Raw genomic sequence first — 19,868 nt, forward strand, 5'->3', positions numbered from 1 at the left:
AAGAATTGCTTGAACCTGGGAGGCAGAGGTTGCAGTGAGCCAAGATCGTGCCACTGCGCTCCAGCCTAGGCAAACAGAGAGAGACTCTGTCTCAAAACAAAACCAAAAACCAAAAACAAAACAAAACAAAAAACCACAACATATGATATTAATGATTTTCCTTGAAATTAAATAGTGGCAGGCCGGGCGCGGTGGCTCAAGCCTGTAATCCCAGCACTTTGGGAGGCCGAGACAGGCGGATCACGAGGTCAGGAGATCGAGACCATCCTGGCTAATACGGTGAAACCCCGTCTCTAGCAAAAAATACAAAAAACTAGCCGGGCGACGAGGCGGGCGCCTGTAGTCCGAGCTACTCGGGAGGCTGAGACAGGAGAATGGCGTGAACCTGGGAGGCGGAGCTTGCAGTGAGCTGAGAGCCGGCCACTGCACTCCAGCCTGGGCGGCAGAGCAAGACTCCGTCTCAAAAAAAAGAAATTAAATAGTGGTATGAGTAACAATGCATAGTAACTGTTAAGTATTAATTCAACTTGTTTCATTTCTGCATTCAGGTGAATAAAAATATCTGATCTATTCTCTGTGGGTAATAAAAGTATTTTTGTACCTGAAAAGCCTAAGAAAGGGTCAAACCCTTAAAGAGCTGGTAAGTCCAGGTAGGACCCTGAGGTCTTTGGAGATGGGCAGGTACAAAATTTTGCCTGGCATAAAATTCAATTAATCAATCAAACTAATGTGTTTCTTGACTGTTTCCTTTCTGAAATTTTGCTATGACCCTTAGTACAACTGTGAGTACCTTCAAGTGTCCTCCAGATCCAGACAGTTCTCAAGTGGCCAGCCCCAGGCTATTACTAAAATATGTGGAGCATCAGTAGTCGGGTCTGTGAGTACATTCCTGTAGGCTGTGCACTGCACAACCCCACCGGTGCTGTTGACCTAAACAGAACACAAAGGCACATAGCAACTGCTAGTAGCCCTGATACGTAAGCCACTCACATTCCAAAGGCCTAGTCACAGAAGACAAAGACTGAAGAACCATTCCAAATACAAGAGACACTGCAGGGATATGACAACTAAATGCAATGTGTGATCATGGGCTGGATGCTGCCACGGAAAAATAGAGGTTTTTTTTCTTTACTATAAAGTACCTTACAGGGGTAATCTGAAAAATCTGAATAAGGCACAAAGTACTGTATCCATGTTAATTTTCTGACTTTGGTATTGTATTGCAGTTATGTTTGGGGGTAAATATACACAGTATTCAAAGGTAAGTAAACAGGCATCACATCTGCAACATGCTGCCAAATATTTAAAATAACAGACCAAAGCAAATGTAGTAAAATGTTAACTTTTGGGAATCTGAAGGTTATACAGGAATTCTTTGTGTTTGTGTGTGTATATTGACGGAGTTTCACTCTGTTGCCCAGGCTGGAGTGCAATGGCGGGGTCTTGGCTCATTGCAACTTCCACCTCCTGGATTCAAGTGATTCTCCTACCTCAGCCTCCCAAGTAGCTGGGATTGTAGGCAACTGCCACTACGCCTGGCTAATTTTTGTAGTTTTAGTAGAGATGAGATTTCACCATGTTGGCCAAGCTGGTCTTGAACTCCTGATCTCAGGTGATCTGCCCACCTTGGCCTCCCAAAGCACTGGGATTATAGGCGTGAGCCACCATGCCTGGCCTCTTTGTGCTATTTTTGTTACTCTCCTGGTAAGTCTGATGTAATTTCAGCATAAAAAGTTAATCTCAGGCTGGGTGCGGTGGCTCATGCCTGTAATCCTAGCACTCTGGGAGGTTGAGGTGAGAAGATCACTTGAGCTCAGGAGCACCAGACCAATCTGGGCAACATGGTGAAACCCTGTCTCTACAAAAAATACAATTAGCCAGGCATGGAGGCATGCGTCTGTAGTCCAAGCTACTCAGGAGGCTGAGGTGAGAGGATCTCTTGAGCCCAGCAGGCAGAGGTTGCAGTGAGCCGAGCTCACACCACTGCACTCCAGCCTGAGTGACAGAGCCAGACCCTGTCTCAAAAAAAAAAAAAAAAAGTTAATTTCTAAACTCACAACTTCCATGGTGGGAGGGAAGTACATCTATCATACTGAATCATGATTTTGGCACCAGGAGTAGAAACTGTTGGAGTACAGACCTGTACTATACTCCCAGCTACTTGGGAGGCTGAGGCTGGAGGGTCACTTGAGCTCAGCAGTTCCAGGTCGAAGTGTGCAATGATCATGCCTGTGAAAGCCACTGCACTCCAGCTTGGGTAAAATAGTGAGACTCCATCTCGAAAGAAAAGAAAGAAAATAAAGAAAAGAAAGAAAGGAAAGAAAAGAAAGAAAGGAAAGAAAAGAAAGAAAAGAAAATAAACTGCTGGCTGGGTGCAGTGGCTCATACCTGTAATCCCAGCACTTTAGGAGGCTGAGGTAGGCAGATCCTTTGAGCCCAGGAGTTCGAGACCAGCCTGGGTAACATAGTGAAACCCCATCTTTACAAAACATTAACAATTAGCCAGGATGTAGTGGCATGCACCTGTAGTCTGAGCTACTTGGAAGGCTGAGGTAGGAGGATTGCTTAAGCCTGGGAGGCAGAGGGTGACAGAGTGAGACCCAGTCTCAAAAACCAAAAAAACAAAACAAACAAAAAAACCAGAAACTGCTGCTGGAAAAGAGCACAATTTACATCCTTTTTGGAGAGCTCTCTGGTTTTATGTCTAGACCTCTGGGGTGGGGAAGAGGTCAACATGCTCCCCAAATCAAAGACCCCAGCGCTCTCTACAGTGGCATAATCCATGAGGGTCTAGGCAGCCTGTCCTGCCATACTTACTCAAAGAAATTTAAAATATCCTATTTGCCGCAACTAAAAGAATTGAAGAGGCATTTACTGTTATCCAAAACCCTATGTAAAATTACTTAAGCTGTGATAAAAGTGCTACAAAAAAAACCTCTGGCAGGCTCTAAACTTGGAAGTCTTGTTTTTCTTAGCATGGCATGCCACCTTGTGGCAAAAAGCTAAAAAGTCATCAGAGGAGAAAGGAAACATCCCTTCAAGTCCTAAGAAATGCCGGGCGCGGTGCCTGTAATTCCCTGCATTTTGGGAGGCTGAGGCTGGCGGATCTCTTGAGGTCAGGAGTTTGAGACCAGCCTGGCCAACATGGCAAAACCCCATCTCTACTAAAAATACAAAAACAATTAGCTGGGCGTGGTGGCACGTGCCTATAATCCCAGTTACTTGGGAGGCTGAGGCATGAGAATGGCTTGAACCCAGGAGGCTGAGGTTGCAGTGAGCCACTGCACTCCAGCCTGGATGACAGAGTGAGGCTCCGTCTCAAAAAAAGAAAAAAATAGCCTACGTGTGTGGATCACTTACTATTTCCAGAACTATGTTAAGCATGTCCTCAGATTAATTCTTATAACTTACAGACAGGGAAACAGTCTTACAGTCACATAGCTAATAAGTGGTAGTGCCAGAATAAGGGAATAAGGGAGAAGTAAACCAACCTAAACTTAAATCCATAGGCCTCCAAGAATCCCAGTGCCCAAACCAGAATCGTCTAGTAACAACTCAACTGGAAGAATTCTTCCTACTGTGCCCTCCTCCCACCATTTTTATTCCACATAATCAAGCTGGCCACAGGCTTTTCCCAAAGTCAGCCATGCCCACACCTAAACATTTTCCTCTCCTTTTGTTAATTCTCTGTGTTCTATTCTAAAGCCACCATAGCAGCAGTTTCCCCAAATTACATTTTTCTTTCTTGCTTTTTTTTTTTTTTTTGAAACAGAGTCTTGCTCTGTTGCCCACACTGGAGTACAGTGGCGTGATCTCAGCTCACTGCAGCCTCTGCCTCCTGGGTTCAAGCAATTCTCCTGCCTCAGCCTTCCAAGTAGCTGGGATTACAGGCATGTGCCACCATACTTAGCTAATTTTTTGTATTTTTAGTAGAGACGGGTTTCACCATGTTGGCCAGGCTGATCTCGAACTCCTGATTCCTCAAGTAATCTGCCCGCCTCGGCCTCCCAAAGTACTGGGAGTACAGGCCTGGCCCCAAATTACATTTTTCAACATGTTCCAGGAGATAAATTTCCAAGTCTCAATAATAGAAAACACCATATAATTGACACCTTCTTCCTAAAGACATACAATGCACACTTAAAAAAACAAACAAACAAAAAAAAACCTCTAAGTAAAGAACGTTACAGAATTTTAAAAAGGTGTTTTGGGGCCTAGTGTGGTGGCTTGCACCTCTAGTCCCAGCTATTCAGGAGGCTGAGGCAGGAGGATCACTTGAGCTCAGGAGTTCAAGGCCAGCCTGGGCAATACAGCCAAGACGGCTCTCTAAAAAAAAAACTAAGCAAGAAGGCGGGGTGCAGTGGCTCACTCCTCTAATCCCAGTACTTTGGGAGGCCGAGGTGGATGGATCACCTGAGGTCAGAAATTTGAGACCAACGTGGTAAAACCATGTGTCTACTAAAACTACAAAAATTAGCTGGGTATGATGGTGCACACCTATAACCCCAGCTACTTGGGAGGCTGAGGCACAAGAATCACTTGAACCCAGGAGACAGAGGCTGCAGTGAGCCGAGATCGCACCACTGCACTCCAGCCTGGGCAACAAGAGCAAAACTCCCTCAGAAAAAAAAAAAAAACATCAAGAAGTAAAGAAAAAACATGTTTAGACCTAGTTCAGCCCAGGGTTTCCCAAGATTCTTTGACACACACACCTTTTCTCAAGTACACCTTCAGGGGCACCAGTGTTCTACAAACAACTTGGGAAAGGTGCAATTAAATCTAAAAAGGAGAGCTGAGTGTGGTGGTGCACACCTATAGTCCTACCTACTCAGTAGGCTGAGGGGAGGACTACTTGAGCCAAGGAGTTCAAGGCAGTATTGAGCTATAATCACGCCACAGCATTCCAGCCTGGGCAAGAGTGAGACACTGTAAAAAGGACTCCATAAAAAAGAACAATGAAAACAAAAGCTCCTGAGTTAATGTTGTTACTGAAAACCCTTCCACCGGGGAAAAATGTAGACATCATGAGTTCAATGCACACGTGTCAAACCCTCTGGGGCCTCTTGCTCAAGGGGCCAAATTATATGGCTTGATATTATCAATCTTTCAGTCTTCCAATTTCATTATGTTGATGCAAGTCAATGTCAAGTCAATGTCTTGTGTATATACACACATATATATAATGGAAAAATACAGCCTCTGGGCTTTTACTCAGTGGCAACAGCACAAGAAATACAAGGATCTTAGAGCAATAAAATGGAATACTCTGATAATATTGGTCCACACACACAAGACACTCAGATTCAATGACCACTGAACCTATGTGACAGCTTGAGAACTTTAGTAAGAGAATCACATGCATTTGTAGATGATTACCAAAGATGCTGTCCTTTCTAACTCACAATATTTCTAAGAGTGGATACTAATATTATCTTTATTATTATTATTATTTTTATTTTTTAGAAAGAGTCTTGCTTTGTTGCCCAGGCTGGAGTGCAGTGGCGCAACCTTGGCTCACTGCAACTTCCGCCTCCCAGGTTCAAGCAATTCTCCCTGCCTCAGCCTCCCAGGTAGCTGGGATTATAGGCATGCACCACCATGCCTGCCTAATTTGTTGTATTTTTAGCAGAGACTTGGTTTCAGTATGTTGGCCAGGCTGGTCTCGAACTCCTGATCTCATGATCTGCCTGCCTTGGCCTCCCAAACTGCTGGGATTACAGTACAGGCGTGAGCCCCAACGCCCAACCACATTATCTCTTTTTTTTAAAATGAGGAAACAGAAAATTAAGTGATTTGCTCACAACTAAAAAAACAAATTCAGGGCTGGGCGTGGTGGCTCATGCCTGTCATCCTAGCAGTTTGTGAAGTTGAGGTAGGTGGATGTGTTGAGACTAGGGGTTCACCCCGAACAGCATAGTGAGACCCCCGTCTCTACAAAAAACAACTTTTTTTTTTTTTTGAGACGGAGTCTCACTCTGTCACCCAGGCTGGAGTACAGTGGCACGATTTTGGCTCACTGCAAGCTCCGCCTCCCAGGTTCACACCATTCTCTTGCCTCAGCCCACCAAGTAGCTGGAACTACAGGCACTCGCCACCACGCCCAGCTAATTTTTTTTGTATTTTTAGTAGAGATGGGGTTTCACCGTGTTAATCAGGATAGTCTCCATCTCCTGGACCTCGTGATCCGCCCACCTCGGCCTCCCAAAACATTTTTTTAATTAACCAGATGTGATGACACACACCTGTGGTCCCAGCTACTCGGAAAGCTGAGGTGAGAGGATTGCTTGAGCCCTAGCGTTTGAAAGTGCAGTGAGCTGTGATTGCACCACTGCACTCCAGCCTAGGCAACAGAGTGAGATCTTGTCTTTAAAAAAAAAAAAAAGAAAGAAAAATTCATGGCACAGTCAGAGATAGAAAAAAACAGCTACCATTTCCAGTCAGTCTTCAGGGAAACCTTCAATAACCTTCACATGAGCATTTTACAAGTCTATTTCTTCTTTTATAAACATAACTGCATATTTAATTGTGTGTACTTGAATAATTGAAAACTGAACAGCAAATCAATGTTTATGGTTCATTTTCTCCAACAAACAACAATATTAAACTGTATGAGAAGTAATATTTATTGCAACAGGTTATGAGATGGAAACAAATAATTCGTCTTACAATTTGCTAGAAGCATGACAGAGCTTACTAACATTTTGAAGAAAAAACAGCAAAGAAAGACGTCATCAAACAAGATGGTATCTTGACAAAGGCACAGTGCTCCACAACTGCTTCATACCCTGTGCACAAGAAAGCCTCTCAGAGAGAGGAGAGGAGTGATGCCAAACGGGCTTGGATTTGAGCTGTGGACACTAACACTGCTATTATTCATACAACTAAGGCTCTACAACACCCCTCTGGAGAAAAAGTGCAACATAAAATCTGTGTAACAAAGGAAATCAAAAGTAGCAGTAAGGGCCCAGAGGAATACAAACACTGCAAATACAGTACTGCAAACTCAGTAAAAGGAGTTTTTTTATTGGAGTATGAACTTTCAAGTTGAAGATGTATTTTGCAGGAACATTCACCCAAAGCTTGAGAGCTAGAGTGAAGAGAGACTTGCAGTGGATGAAACACCTAATTTTTCACTAGGTGATAATTCCCTTTGGGAAGAAGTGCTTTATCTTTAATTATTCCACTTTTTGTTAAATGGTTCATGCTTTTAAACTGCGATTGTCTCAGACTTGCTTGCTATTGAATTGTGTAACATCAGAAAACGGCAGGCTGTCAAAAGATAATTCCAGTGTATAATTTAAGTTGCTTTTACGAGAAGCATGGTGCTGAGCTGCCTTACACAGTCTTTTTACAGTAACCATAAAAAACTGAGTTTATTTGACCAGGTATTATCCCTTCTCACATAAAGTCGTATTAGAGGAGTTCTTTTTAAAAGAAGCTTTCAAACTAGTCCTTTGGGCATTTAAAAAATCATTACATAAAAGTACACTTCTTCAATACATAAGAACAAACATTTTTCCTTTACAAAAAAAACTCATTTTTAGGCCAAAATAAATTACAACTTGCTGAAAACCTTTTATGGCTCAGTGCTCATTCCAGATATATGAAGCTATATATATATTTTTTTATTTTTATTTTTATTTGAGACAGAGTCTCGCTCTGTGGCCCAGGCTGGAGTGCAGTGGTGCAATCTCAGCTCACTGCAAATTCCACCTACTGGGTTCACGCCATTCTACTGCCTCAGCCTCCCGGGTAGCTGGGACTACAGGTGCCCGCCACTATGCCCAGCTAATTTTTTGTATTTTTAGTAGAGACGGGGTTTCACTGTGTTAGTCAGGATGGTCTTGATCTCCTGACCTGGTGATCCGCCTGCCTCAGCCTCCCAAAGTGCTGGGATTACAAGCGTGAGCCACTCCGCCCGGCCAAAGCTATATTTTTAGTACATCTTCAGAAATCAGAAATACTGAGAGAGAGTGGTTTTTTTTTGTTTTTTTTTTTTTGAGACGGAGTTTCACTTTGTCCCCCAGGCTAGAGTGCAGTGGCGCAAACTCAGCTCACTGCAACCTCCGTCCCCTTGGTTCAAGCGATTCTCCTGCCTCAGCCTCCCGGGTAGCTGGGATTACAGGCACCCACCACCACACCTGACTAATTTTTGTATTTTTAGTAGATGGGGTTTCGCCATGTTGGCCAGGCTGGTCTCAAACTCCTGACCTCAAGCAATCCGCCTTCCTCGGCCTCCCAATGTTCTGGGATTACAGGCATGAGCCACCATGCCCAGCCAGAGGGAGAGTGGTTACTTCTAAAATGACATGATGATATAACCCTGGCTCAGGGAACAGATCAAGTTCTAAATCTCAAGAATAAAAAACTGATACTCATTATCCAATTCATATAGTCTCGTATTATATACATATTAGTATTAACAGTCTACGCAATGAAAAATAAAGACGTTTCATAAAACTATTTCAAAACTCGGAACATAAAAATGTAAAGAAACAAAACATTTAATGTACAATCTACTCCATTTGGCAATGTGTACTGAGAGATAAAAAAACTTATCTACAAACAGAATATAACAAAAGGAAAATGTGACTTAAGAAGTGATCTCAGGTCCATAGCTCTTCAGTTCTTCCAAATTTATAGATCAGAGTGCTAGAAAGATAGGAAAACAAATCATGAGGAAAAAACAGATGGAACAAGCAACACAAAATTCATTTTCTCAATATGTTTTGACAGGTACTTCACTGATTCCTTTCTATCAATTTAAAAAATTAAATTAGACATCATGGCAGTGTTGGTCTGAATTTGCTTATTTTGTAAAGCAGTCTGTTAACCACGATGGCTGAGCATAACTGTATTCTTTCTTAAAGCCTGGAAAGTTATTAACAGGCAATTTGTAAGGAAAAGAGACATTTCTCTATGACTCAGAAACAAAAAAAATGAATCAATACATCAAAAAAAAAAAAAAAAAAGAGAGAGAGAGAGAGAGACCATTCTCATAGTGACAGGCATTAGTTAATGGCCATTTTATGTCTCCAGGAGCCTACCATATCTAAATTACAGTAACTGAAGCACCTTACAACAGACCATGCTGCAATTCTTCATTCCTTCAACAAGTAATTATCATGCACTGAAAACTGGCTATGTACCAAGCACCTAAGTGCTGGGATGAGACTTTGAGTCCAGACAAACTTGCTCCCTAATGGAGCTAAGGGTCTAATAAAGAGACAAACAAATAAATATAAAATTCCAACTATAAAAAAATGCTATAAACGAGAGGTGCACAGTGTCCTAAGAGTGAAACATAAGGAGCAGACCTAGTTAGAGAGGTCAGGAAAGGTTTTCCTGAGGAGTGGTGACTGAACTGAGATCCAAAAGAAGAGGGGGAATTATCTCGGCAAAGTGAGAGAGGGGATAAGGAGGTGGGAACAGAGAGATGGGACACTCCAGGGCCATGCATTGAGCTGTGGGCGTACTAAATGTTTTGGATTTGAAATGTCAGCAACCCAGGAAGGGATGTGAAGTAGGAATCTGGATATACAGTTTAGGCCTGGAAAGGGACATCTGTGACTCACTGGCATATAGCAATAACTGGAGTCCTAAGTAAACATGAGTTCACCCAGAGACAGAAAAATAACAAGGAGTTTCTTAAGGCCAAGAACAGAGCTTTAAGAGACTTCAAAAGGTAGTAGGCAGGGAGTGGAGGATCAGCTTGCAAGGGAAACAGAGGAGTGACCAGGGACGTAAATAAAAGAGGTTGTACCCCAGAGCTTAGAACAGGTCCAGCACAGAGGAAGCACACAGGCTGCCTGATAACTTGCCAGCCTCTGGGCAGAGCACATAGTTGACACGGCTGTCAACTATGTCCACCTGAGCATACAAGGTTTCTGTTCATCCAACAGTCATTTAAGTGGATTCATCTACCACCACAAAGCGTTGAATCTGACCTTAAACTTAATCTATAAAGATTGCCTCAAATGTCTTCATAATAACTTATCATATCACCAGAAGGCTGTCAGTCCCATGCCAAAGACATGTGACTGACAGCACATAAGACAGCAGAAACTGCCAAACATCTTTCAAAACCAGAATGTCAAGGCCATAAGGAGAAATCCAGGTAGAGCAGGGTGGTCTGAGAGTTGTGGGAGACCACATGGCTAGAGTTTGCCACGCAGCATACAGACAGCCACACAGAGGGAACACAGGAGATCTGCAGGGGGTGCTCCTTGAGTCTGTGGCTGAGTATTGATCAGTCTATACATAAGAGGAAACTACCCAAGCGAAGGAAAGAACCACTGGAAAGAACACGTCCCAGAGCTCCCACAAGGCTGGAAGAGAGTTCACATTCTCACAAGTCGAGTAGAGAAACCTTGGAATACACGAAGCATTAGACCGTGGAAACACTCAAAGTACCGGTATGACTGCCTTAGTAAGCGAACAAATCAGTTCTGGGCTATAGCTGCTCTGGTCCTGCCTATAACAAAGCTTAAAAGACATAAAAGGACCAAACTGTTTCTGAGTCACCTAACTGCATCCCAAAACAAAGCTCAAGAACATTTAAAGGACTAACAAAGATCCAGTCCCAACAAACTGTAAGGGAAAGCACCAAGTAAGGGAAAATAGGTCCAAAATGAAGAGTAAACAGAAGCAGAAAAAAATCAATAGAAGCAGATGCAGAAATGACACAGACAATTGGACAAGGACCCTGAGATAGCTATAAATATACTCTGTGTGTTCAAGAAGGTGGAAGAGGGCATGAGCATGTTAAGGAAAGACATCAGAAATATTTCTAAAGACCCAATCAAGCTTCTAGAGACAGAAAATACAATGTCTGAGATGAAAAAATCACTGGATGGCATAGATTAGACATTGCAGAAGTAGAGAGTAATTAATTTTTCTTTTTTTTTGAGATGAAGTCTCATTCTCGTTCTGTTGCTCAGCAATGGTATGATCTCGGCTCACCGTAACCTCAGCCTCCTGGGTTCAAGTGATTCTCTGGCCTCAGCCTTCTGAGTAGCTGGGATTACAAGCATGCACCACTATGCCCAGCTAATGTCTGTATTTTTAATAGAGATGAGGTTTCACCATGTTGGCCAGGCTGGTCTCGAACTCCTGACCTCAACTGATTCACCCGTCTTGGCCTCCCAAAGTGCTGGGATTACAGGCGTGAGCCACCATGCCCAGCAGAGATTAATTTTAAAATGTAACAATAGAAACTATCCAAACTGAAACACAAAGAGGAAAAAAAAATCTGACCATTAACGAGCTGTGAGACAACTTTAAGCAGTCTGTTATAACATGCAACTGAAATCCCAGAAGAAGGGTGGAGTGGATAAAAAAAATGCTTGAAGAAATAATGGCTGAAAATAATCTAGATTTGTTGATGAACTATAAACCCACAGATCCAGGAAACTCAATATACACCAAGCAAAAGGAATATGAAGAAAACTAGACCACAGTACATCATAATCAAATTACTTAAAACCAGTGACAAAGTTTTTCAAGGCTTAGAACTTACTTAATGATTTATGGGGGGTGGGGACAGAGGCAGATAAAATTTTATAAATAAATACCTAAATATCCTATGTTGACATTAAAAGACATTCATTCTAGACCGGGCATGGTGGTTCACACCTGTAATCCTACCACGTTGGGAGGCTGAGGCCGGCAGATCACTTGAGGTCAGAAGTTCGAGACCAGCCTGGTCAACATGGCAAAGCCCCATCTCTACTAAAAATACAAAAATTAGCTGGGTGTGGCAGTGCATGCCTGTAATCGCAGCTACTTGAGAGGCTGAGGCACGAGAATCGCTTGAACTTGGGAGGCAGAGATTACGCTGAGCTGAGATTGCACCACTGCACACTAGCCCCGGCAACAGAGTGAGAATCCAGCTCCCCCGCTCCCAAAAAAAGACATTCATTCTAAAAATCATAGAATATGTACTTCATTTGGGGATATTTTAGAAGATTGTTCCTAAAAAATACTTTTAATATTGGTTTATTTTCCACTTAAGTTTTCTTAAAAGGCATTCAGAAAACACAATTTCCCAACAGGTTTTGTATATAACATACATACCATGTATTAATTATTATTACTATTATTTTTGATACAGCTCTGTCACCCAGGCTGAAATGCAGTAGCACTATCTTGACTCACTCCAACCCTCGCCTCCCGAGTTCAAGTGATTCTCCTGCCTCAGCCTTCCGAGTAGCTGGGATTACAGGTATGCACCACCATGCCCGGCTAATTTTTGTATTTTTATTAGAGATGGGGGTTTCACTATGTTGGCCAGGCTGGTCTCGAATCCCTGACCTCAGGTGATCCACCTGCCTCAGCCTCCCAAAGTGCTGGGATTACAGGCATGAGCCACCATGCCTGGCCACTATGTATTAATTCTGGTTTTTCCTTTTTTCTTAATAAAGGTACTTTACCTGTTGTTGTCGTTAATTTTTTTTTTTTTTTCCAAAAGGCTAGTCAAGAGAAACAATGGGTCTGATACATTTTTTAACAAAACACAGGCTATGGAAGCAGCAGTCTGGATTCAAATCCCAGCTTCTCATTTACTAGCTAGGCATCCTAAAGCAAGCTCTAAACTTTATTTCCTCGTCTATAAAATGGGAATAACGCTGGGTGCAGTGGCTCTCACCTATAATCCCAGCACTTAAGGGAGGCCAAGGCAGGCAAATCGTCTGAGCTCAGGAGTTCGAGGCCACCCTGGGCAATACGGTGAAACCCCGTCTCTACTAAAATACAAAAAATTAGCTGGGCATGGTGGCGTGCACCTGTAGTCCCAGCTACTCAGGAGGCTGAGGCATGGGAATCATTCGCTTGAGCCCTGAGGCAGAAGTTGCAGTGAGCCGAGATTGTTCCACTGCACTCCAGCTTGGGCTACAGGGTGAGACTCCATCTCAAAAATAAATAAATAAATAAAAATAAAAATAAATAAAATGGGACTAACACCTGACATATATTTAAAATAATTAAATGGGAATTTATTTATTCATTTATTTATTTTATTTTTGAGACAGGGTCTCACTCTATTGCCCAGGCTGGAGTACAGTGGTCCAATCTTGCCTCACTGCAGCCTCAACCTCCTGGGCTCAAGCAGTTCTCCCACCTCAGCCTCTTGAGTAGCTGGCACTGTACACCACCACAACCAGATAATTTTCATATTTTTTTGTAGAGACAGGGTTTTGCCATGTTGCCCAGGCTGGTCTTGCTTGTTGCTGGTCTTGCCCATGTTGCCCAAACTGAAATAAACTCCTAGGCTCAAGCAATCCACCTGCCTCAGCCTCCCAAAGTGCTGGGATTACAGGCATTCCCACTGCACTAAATGGGAATTTAAAAGGTAAAATATATAAAGGATCCAGCTAAAGTCTTGATACACAGCAAGACCCCTATTTAAAAGGCCTGTCTGCTCTTATGTAACAGTGGAATTCTCACCCTTTAAAAGAAGTTCTATCATTGTAACCAATCCATGGGATTTATATGTGTTCCATGTATATGCTGCCTTAATTAAGCTGACATTTCTGTAAATGTTACAGGTATGGTTAAAAAATTAGGCAACTTACCTAAAAAATATAAGTGCATTTTGAAAAAACACAGCTAGACCCGGATAAACATCAGTATCTACATACATAAAGTAAAACAGATGAGAAGGTTATATAGGTAAACGTCACTAATAATATACATTTTGTATATTACAACATAATGCTATTATTCATTAACTCTAAGACATCTATAATGAAACTGAAAGAAGAAAATGCCAATTTAATTCCCCCAAAGCAAAGGACTGCTCTTACTCTGGATAAAAGTCAATGAACTTAATCAAGTTTTCTTTTAGTCTAAAGTAATTGCTGGTTCTAGCTACATCAAAACTGCTGAGGAAGCAGTAACTTGTTCCTTTGCCTCCTATGGCCAACACTGAAATACAAAATCGTACAAATATACAAATTAAATTCTTGACTTTTAAACAGTCTGTTAATTTATTTTCCTTCATGAATTCAAGAAGTTTTTTGTGTTTGTTTTTAAAGAAATGGGGCCTCACTACATTGCCCAGACTGGAGTGCAGCAGCTACTGACAGGCACTATCATAGCAAATTACAGTCCAAACTCCTGGGCTCAAGTGAGCCTCCTGCCTCAGCCTCCCATGTGGCTGGGACTACAGGCACACACCACAGTGCCTGGCTCTCAATCCAGGAGTTTTATTATGCAAACATGTCAGATATAAATAACACAGTTATAATTTATCATTATTCTCTTTCACTGAATCTATCCTGGAGGAAATGGTTACTATCTTTATAGGAAGAGAAAAGAAACAAAATGGAAACTACTTAAATTTTTGTAGATGATTAACTTTTGTAAAACTATAAATGTTGATTAAAAAATACTGGAGAGGATGAAGAAACTGGTTCAATTCTGAGCTCTTGATATCATTACAAACAATACAACACCATGGTTAAGAGCTCCAAATTTGAGCCAGACCCAGGTTTGAATCCTATCTATACCAATGACTAAATGTATGACCTTGGACAAATTATTTAACCTCAGTATATCTTCATTTCCTCACCTGTAAAACGGGCATTGTAGTAGCACCTACTCCAGAGTGTAAGAATTAGATGAGTGACTCTATATAGTGTTAGAATATCTAGCCTATAAAGTAATATATAAAAGTTGGCTATCATTATGAATATTAATAGTTCAAGCAAATCTACACAATAAAAGATTGGAAACATGCCCTAGAAATGCTCTCTGAAATAAAGTCATATTCACTTTACAAATAAAAAAGTATATTTAGGCCGGGCGTGGTGACTCACACTTGTAATCCTAGCACTTTGGGAGGCCAAGGTGGGTGGATCACTTGAGGTCAGGAGTTTAAGACTAGCCTGGCCAACATGGCGAAACCCTGTCTCTACTAAAAATACAAAATTAGCCGGGCATGGTGGTGGATGGCTGTAATCCTAGCTACTCGGGAGACTGAGACGGGAATCACTTGAACCCACAAGTCAGAGGTTGCAGTGGGCCAAGACTGCACCACTGCACTCTACCCTGGACAACAGGGCGAAACTCCATCTTAAAAAAAAAAAAAAGTATATTTAAATTAATAAAGCTGTTGAAATAGAAAGATGAAATTCACAACCAAGAAATTTATCAATATGTACTAGTTCTTTAGATATTAAGATACAATTGACTGGGAGTGGTGGTTCATGCCTGTAATCCCAGCACTTTGGGAGGTCAAGGTAGGTGGATCGTCTGAGGTCAGGACTTCAAGACCAGCTTGGCCAACATGGTGAAACCCCATCTCTACTAAAAATACAAAAAATTAGCTGGGAGTGGTGGCAGGTGGCTATAATCCCAGCTATTCGGGAAGCTGAGGCAGGAGAATTGCTTGAACCCAGGAGGCAGAGATTGCAGTGAGCCAAGTCTATGCCATTGCACTACAGCCTGGGCGACAAGAGTGAAATGTGTCTCAAAAAAAAAAAAAAAGATACACTCAACGAGAGTACAGCCTTTACAAACAGTACTTCCCTACATACCTTAGAGAAATGGCAATTTATTCCTATTTTCACTATAGAAACTGTAAAGTTCATGGATCACTTCAAGTGCTAAAGTAAATAAGCAGGTGGCCATTAACCTGAGGCTATCTCCCCACTCTGAGTTCCTGTGTCACCCCACCCCCTGCGACCTAACTTATGTAAACAAACTGAAACCTAGGGTTATATTTTTGTAATAAATAGCTGAATTTTAGTCAATCACAAACAGCTAAGCTTTAGCCAATCCCAAGCAGCCAACTGATGAGACCATGCACAAATAAGACAAACACAGCTATAGACAATCTAAAAATTTCTTGTCTTTGCTTTGTGTTCAGCCTACAGCTACTCATGCTGCTGGGTGAAGCTCTCTGAACCTCTTCTTCGTTCTGGGTCCTGCTCAATTCATGAATCATTCTTTGCTCAAATTGTTAATTTATCTCAAGTTTTTCTTTAACTATGGAGACCTTTTAAGAAAATCAGTGACAGCAGCCCACCCTTCTTAGTCAGGGATAAAATGGGTTTAAAACACACTTTTGGCCGGGTGCGGTGGCTCATGCCTGTAATCCCAGCACTTTGGGAGGCCGAGGTGGGTGGATCACAAGGTCAGGAGATCGAGACTATCCTGGCTAACACGGCGAAACCCCGTCTCTACTAAAAATACAAAAACTTAGCTGGGCATGGTGGTGGGCGCCTGTAGTCCCAGCCCCTCGGGAGGCTGAGGCAGGAGAATGGCTTGAACCTCGGAAGTGGAGTTTGCAGTGAGCCAAGATCGCGCCACTGCACTCCAGCCTGGGCGACAGAACAAAACTCTGTCTCAGAAAAAACAAAACAAAACACACTTTCTGGCTGGGCGCAGTGGCTCATGCCTGTAATCCCAGCACTTTGGAAGGCTGAGGTGGGTGGATCACCTGAGGTCAGGAATTCGAGACCAGCCTGACCAATATGGTAAAACTCCATCTCTATTAAAAACACAAAAATTATCCGGGTATGGTGGCATGCACCTGCAATCCCAGCTACCCAGGAGGCTGAGAAAGGAGAATTGCTTGAACCTGGGAGGCAGAGGTTGCAGTGAGCCAAGATCACGCCACCACACTCCAGCCTGGGCAACAGAGCAAGGCGCTGTCTTAAAAAACAGTTTCCTATAAGATTCCATGTGTATGAAATAGATATATCTATAGAGACAGAAAGTACATTAGTGGCTGCCTAGGGCTACGGGAAGGAGTAATGGGGAGTGACTGCTAATGGGTATGGTAGTGATAAAAATATTCTCAAATTGGATTGTGGTGATGGTAGCATAATTCTGTGAAAATACTAAAAACATTCAACTGCATATTTTAAATGGCTGAATTATAGGGTATGCAAATTACATCTCAATGAAGCTATTTTTAGAAAAGCATTTTCCTTCAGATACGCTTCATACCAGAACTATGTGCTCTAGTAGTATTTTTAATTAACTAAAAAACACATTTTAGACACAGCTGGTGACCAATGTTATTTAAGCCAACCACTGTCCTCTTGTAATGTGACTTATTTTGTACTAGGTGAAAGACAAAGGAAAAACAAAGGTATTCCAAAGATCTTATACTGATCAAACTATGAGACTTAAATGATACTATCAAAAGTATTCAAAAATCAGCTGTGAGTCAGGACAAGGAGATGTGACAGTTAAGCAAAGAAGGCTGACAAAGAGATTCCAGAGGCAGAGGAGTCAGAGGATGAATAAATTGTGTTCTCTGACTCCTGTCTTTGGAGCAAAGGAAGACGGCCAGTGAAACAGTCTTTCAACGCTTCCAGAGACACTTCTGAAGCTGGGTTCTGTTTTTCAACACTACTGTGAATGAAAAGCTATGGCACCTGGCACATCCAGAAAACTCAGCATGGTGTAATAAGAGTTCATCTCACTCCATCAACTGTTTCTGTATGAAGGGTACACATATATGTCTTCAGTTTTGCCCTTAAAAAACTCCCCCTGTACTCGTGACTTAAAAATAACAGGATTGGCTGGGTGCGGTGGCTCACACCTGTAATCCCAGCAGTTTGGGAGGCCAAGATGGGTGGATCACTTGAGGTCAGGAGTTCGAGACCAGCCTGGCCAACATGGTGAAACTCTGTCTCTACTAAAAAAAAAACAAAAATTAGCTGGGCATAGTGGCACGCACCTCTAATCCCAGCTACTTGGGAGGCTGAGACAGGCGAATTACTTGAACCTGGGAAGTGGAGGTTGCAGTGAGCCAATATCACACCACTGCACTCCACCCTGGCCGACAGAGTGAGACTCTGTCTCCAAAAAAAAAAAGTACAGGATTAGGTTGGACAGAGAAAGTGTTTATGAAAAGAAAGATTACTGATAATCCATAGATTATTAGATAAGGGGTCTATGCCCCTTATCTGAAATCCCTGGGGCAAGATATATTTTGGGATTCAGAATTCTTCAGATTTAAGAACAGTAAGGCAAAGCACATATACTACATAGCACTGCCAGCTGGGTATGGACAAGCATCCTATAATCTAATACATCTATTTTCATTCCTACAACAAAACATTTGAATACTTACACTAAATGGGATAAAGAAAATAGTGAGCCCTATGTCAGTTTAGGTCAGGTTTTGCTGCCAAACTAGTTACAAATAACTTGATTTTCAGCATTTTGTGGATTTTAGAATTATATATAAGAGACTGTACATCTGTACTGGTTTCTCACTTTTTCTACTGCAACTCCCAGTAAATGGGCCTCTAGCATAAAATCCTGGCTGTCCTAAGGTAAGGAAGGAAAGCAGAAAGTCTGGAGATGGCTGAGAGGTACGAGCTTTGTCAGTGGCTTGGATTTCCTAACCAGAGCTATCCTACTGCACTAAGTGTTCCCACTGACAAGTTTTATTAAACAACTCATGTATCTTCACACAGAGTAGTATCTTCAATCTGAGTAATGATACTAAATTGTACTCAAGGTAGAGTAAGCCAAATATAAAAGACATATCTGAATCTCTCCTATAAAATACAGGAAGAATACATACTTACTTTGGGTAACATATGCACCAAAAAGAATCCACATGGAAGCAATAAGTGACCCAAACATCAACATGAAACCAATGAAAAGCCAAACTCGAGCACCTGTGTGGAGAAGAGGCTTATGATTTTGTTCATTTTTACAGCTCTATAACATCTTAGGAATACATAACACTAGAAGCCCTGTTAGCCTTATATGTATTATGCATATCATAGATAGTCATATATTTATATAAATCTGCTCTAAGTTAAATGAATGATGATTTAAAAAACAAAAAACAAAAAACTAAAGGAAGTTAAACCATACATGGAAAAGGAAAAAAAGTAAGTTACCTTTTTACTGACTAGAGAAATGAATGCCCCAACTAAAAAATTACGCTGTTGTATATATTATCAAAATAATTGCTCTATTAAAAGTAGCATATGCATTCTGGATAGCCATCATCACAAAGGAATGAGAGACGTCAAATGAAGAAGGACTAATATGTCCCTTTTTAATCAATGGTAAGCTTCTATAATCACACCATTACTCAATATGGTACAAATAATGGCCATTCTTTAGAGTATATTCAGGCTTTTTCTTTGCTGAGGCAGCCAATCTGTACCACATATTCATGAAAACTTCAAAATCAGAAGCATCTCTTCAACCCTGTATTGAACAAAATTCTAGATGTCAATAATGTAATCATCTGGACACCCGAGTAGATTCAACACATTTTTAGGAAAGCCGGTTAACACTTGCACCAGACCCTGTTCACAGGTATACTGACAGCCCCATCATCTCTGCAAGGGGAACAAAGCTCCACTGAAGTAAAAATAAAATCCTAGCCAACCTCCATAACAGAAAACTAAATTTGCCTCAGTTGCAAATATTTTGTTACCAGTGAATAGATTCATTTTAGACACCAGATAAGGAAGAAACACTGATCAAAGTTCATGATGGCTAGAACAGCTGATATTTGAGAGAAACAGATCTCTATATTATCTAAATTTTATTACAATACTAAGCAGATCTCCAGAAATAAAAACAGTAATGTTTAATTCTTTGGAGAAATACAATCTCTAAATTATATTCAATCATTGCTTTTATCTAATGTGAATAAAAGGAACTATTAAAAATCCTTAAAGGCCAGGCACAGTAGCTCACACCTGTAATCCTAGAAATTTGGGAGGCCAAGGTGGACGGATTGCCTGAGCTCAGGAGTTCGAGACCAGCCTTGGCAACATGGTAAAACCCCATCTCTACTAAAAGAACAAAAAATCAATTGGGCGTGTTGGCAGGTGCCTGTAGTCCCAGCCATTCAAGAAGCTGAGGCAAGAGAATTGCTT

At 41.6% G+C, this 19,868-nt stretch overlaps 1 protein-coding gene across 5 annotated transcripts in view; it reads right to left on the reverse strand.

Moving 5' to 3' along the window:
* TMEM50B (transmembrane protein 50B) overlaps positions 1–19,868 on the reverse strand; it is a 37,784-nt gene that overhangs the window by 10,057 nt on the left and 7,859 nt on the right. For 3 of the 5 annotated variants that reach the window (XR_001887635.1, XR_001887637.1, XR_001887636.1), the window contains exons 5-7: positions 18,552–18,644; positions 13,572–13,629; positions 791–930 (exon numbers count right to left, since the gene is read on the reverse strand). Coding sequence is in view for 2 of the 5 variants with exons in the window: in XM_017883928.1 (XP_017739417.1) it covers positions 8,607–8,652; positions 13,572–13,629; positions 18,552–18,644 (197 nt within the window). In the remaining 3 variants the exon portion in view is untranslated. Of the gene's footprint in view, positions 1–790; positions 931–8,381; positions 8,653–13,571; positions 13,630–18,551; positions 18,645–19,868 lie in introns of those variants that run through there. The other 2 variants (XM_017883928.1, XM_017883929.1) reach the window with 2 other exon arrangements.

The sequence above is a fragment of the Rhinopithecus bieti genome, unplaced genomic scaffold (assembly GCF_001698545.2).
Source record: "Rhinopithecus bieti isolate Rb0 unplaced genomic scaffold, ASM169854v2 scaffold_13207, whole genome shotgun sequence".
Classification (NCBI taxonomy): Eukaryota; Metazoa; Chordata; class Mammalia; order Primates; family Cercopithecidae; genus Rhinopithecus; species Rhinopithecus bieti.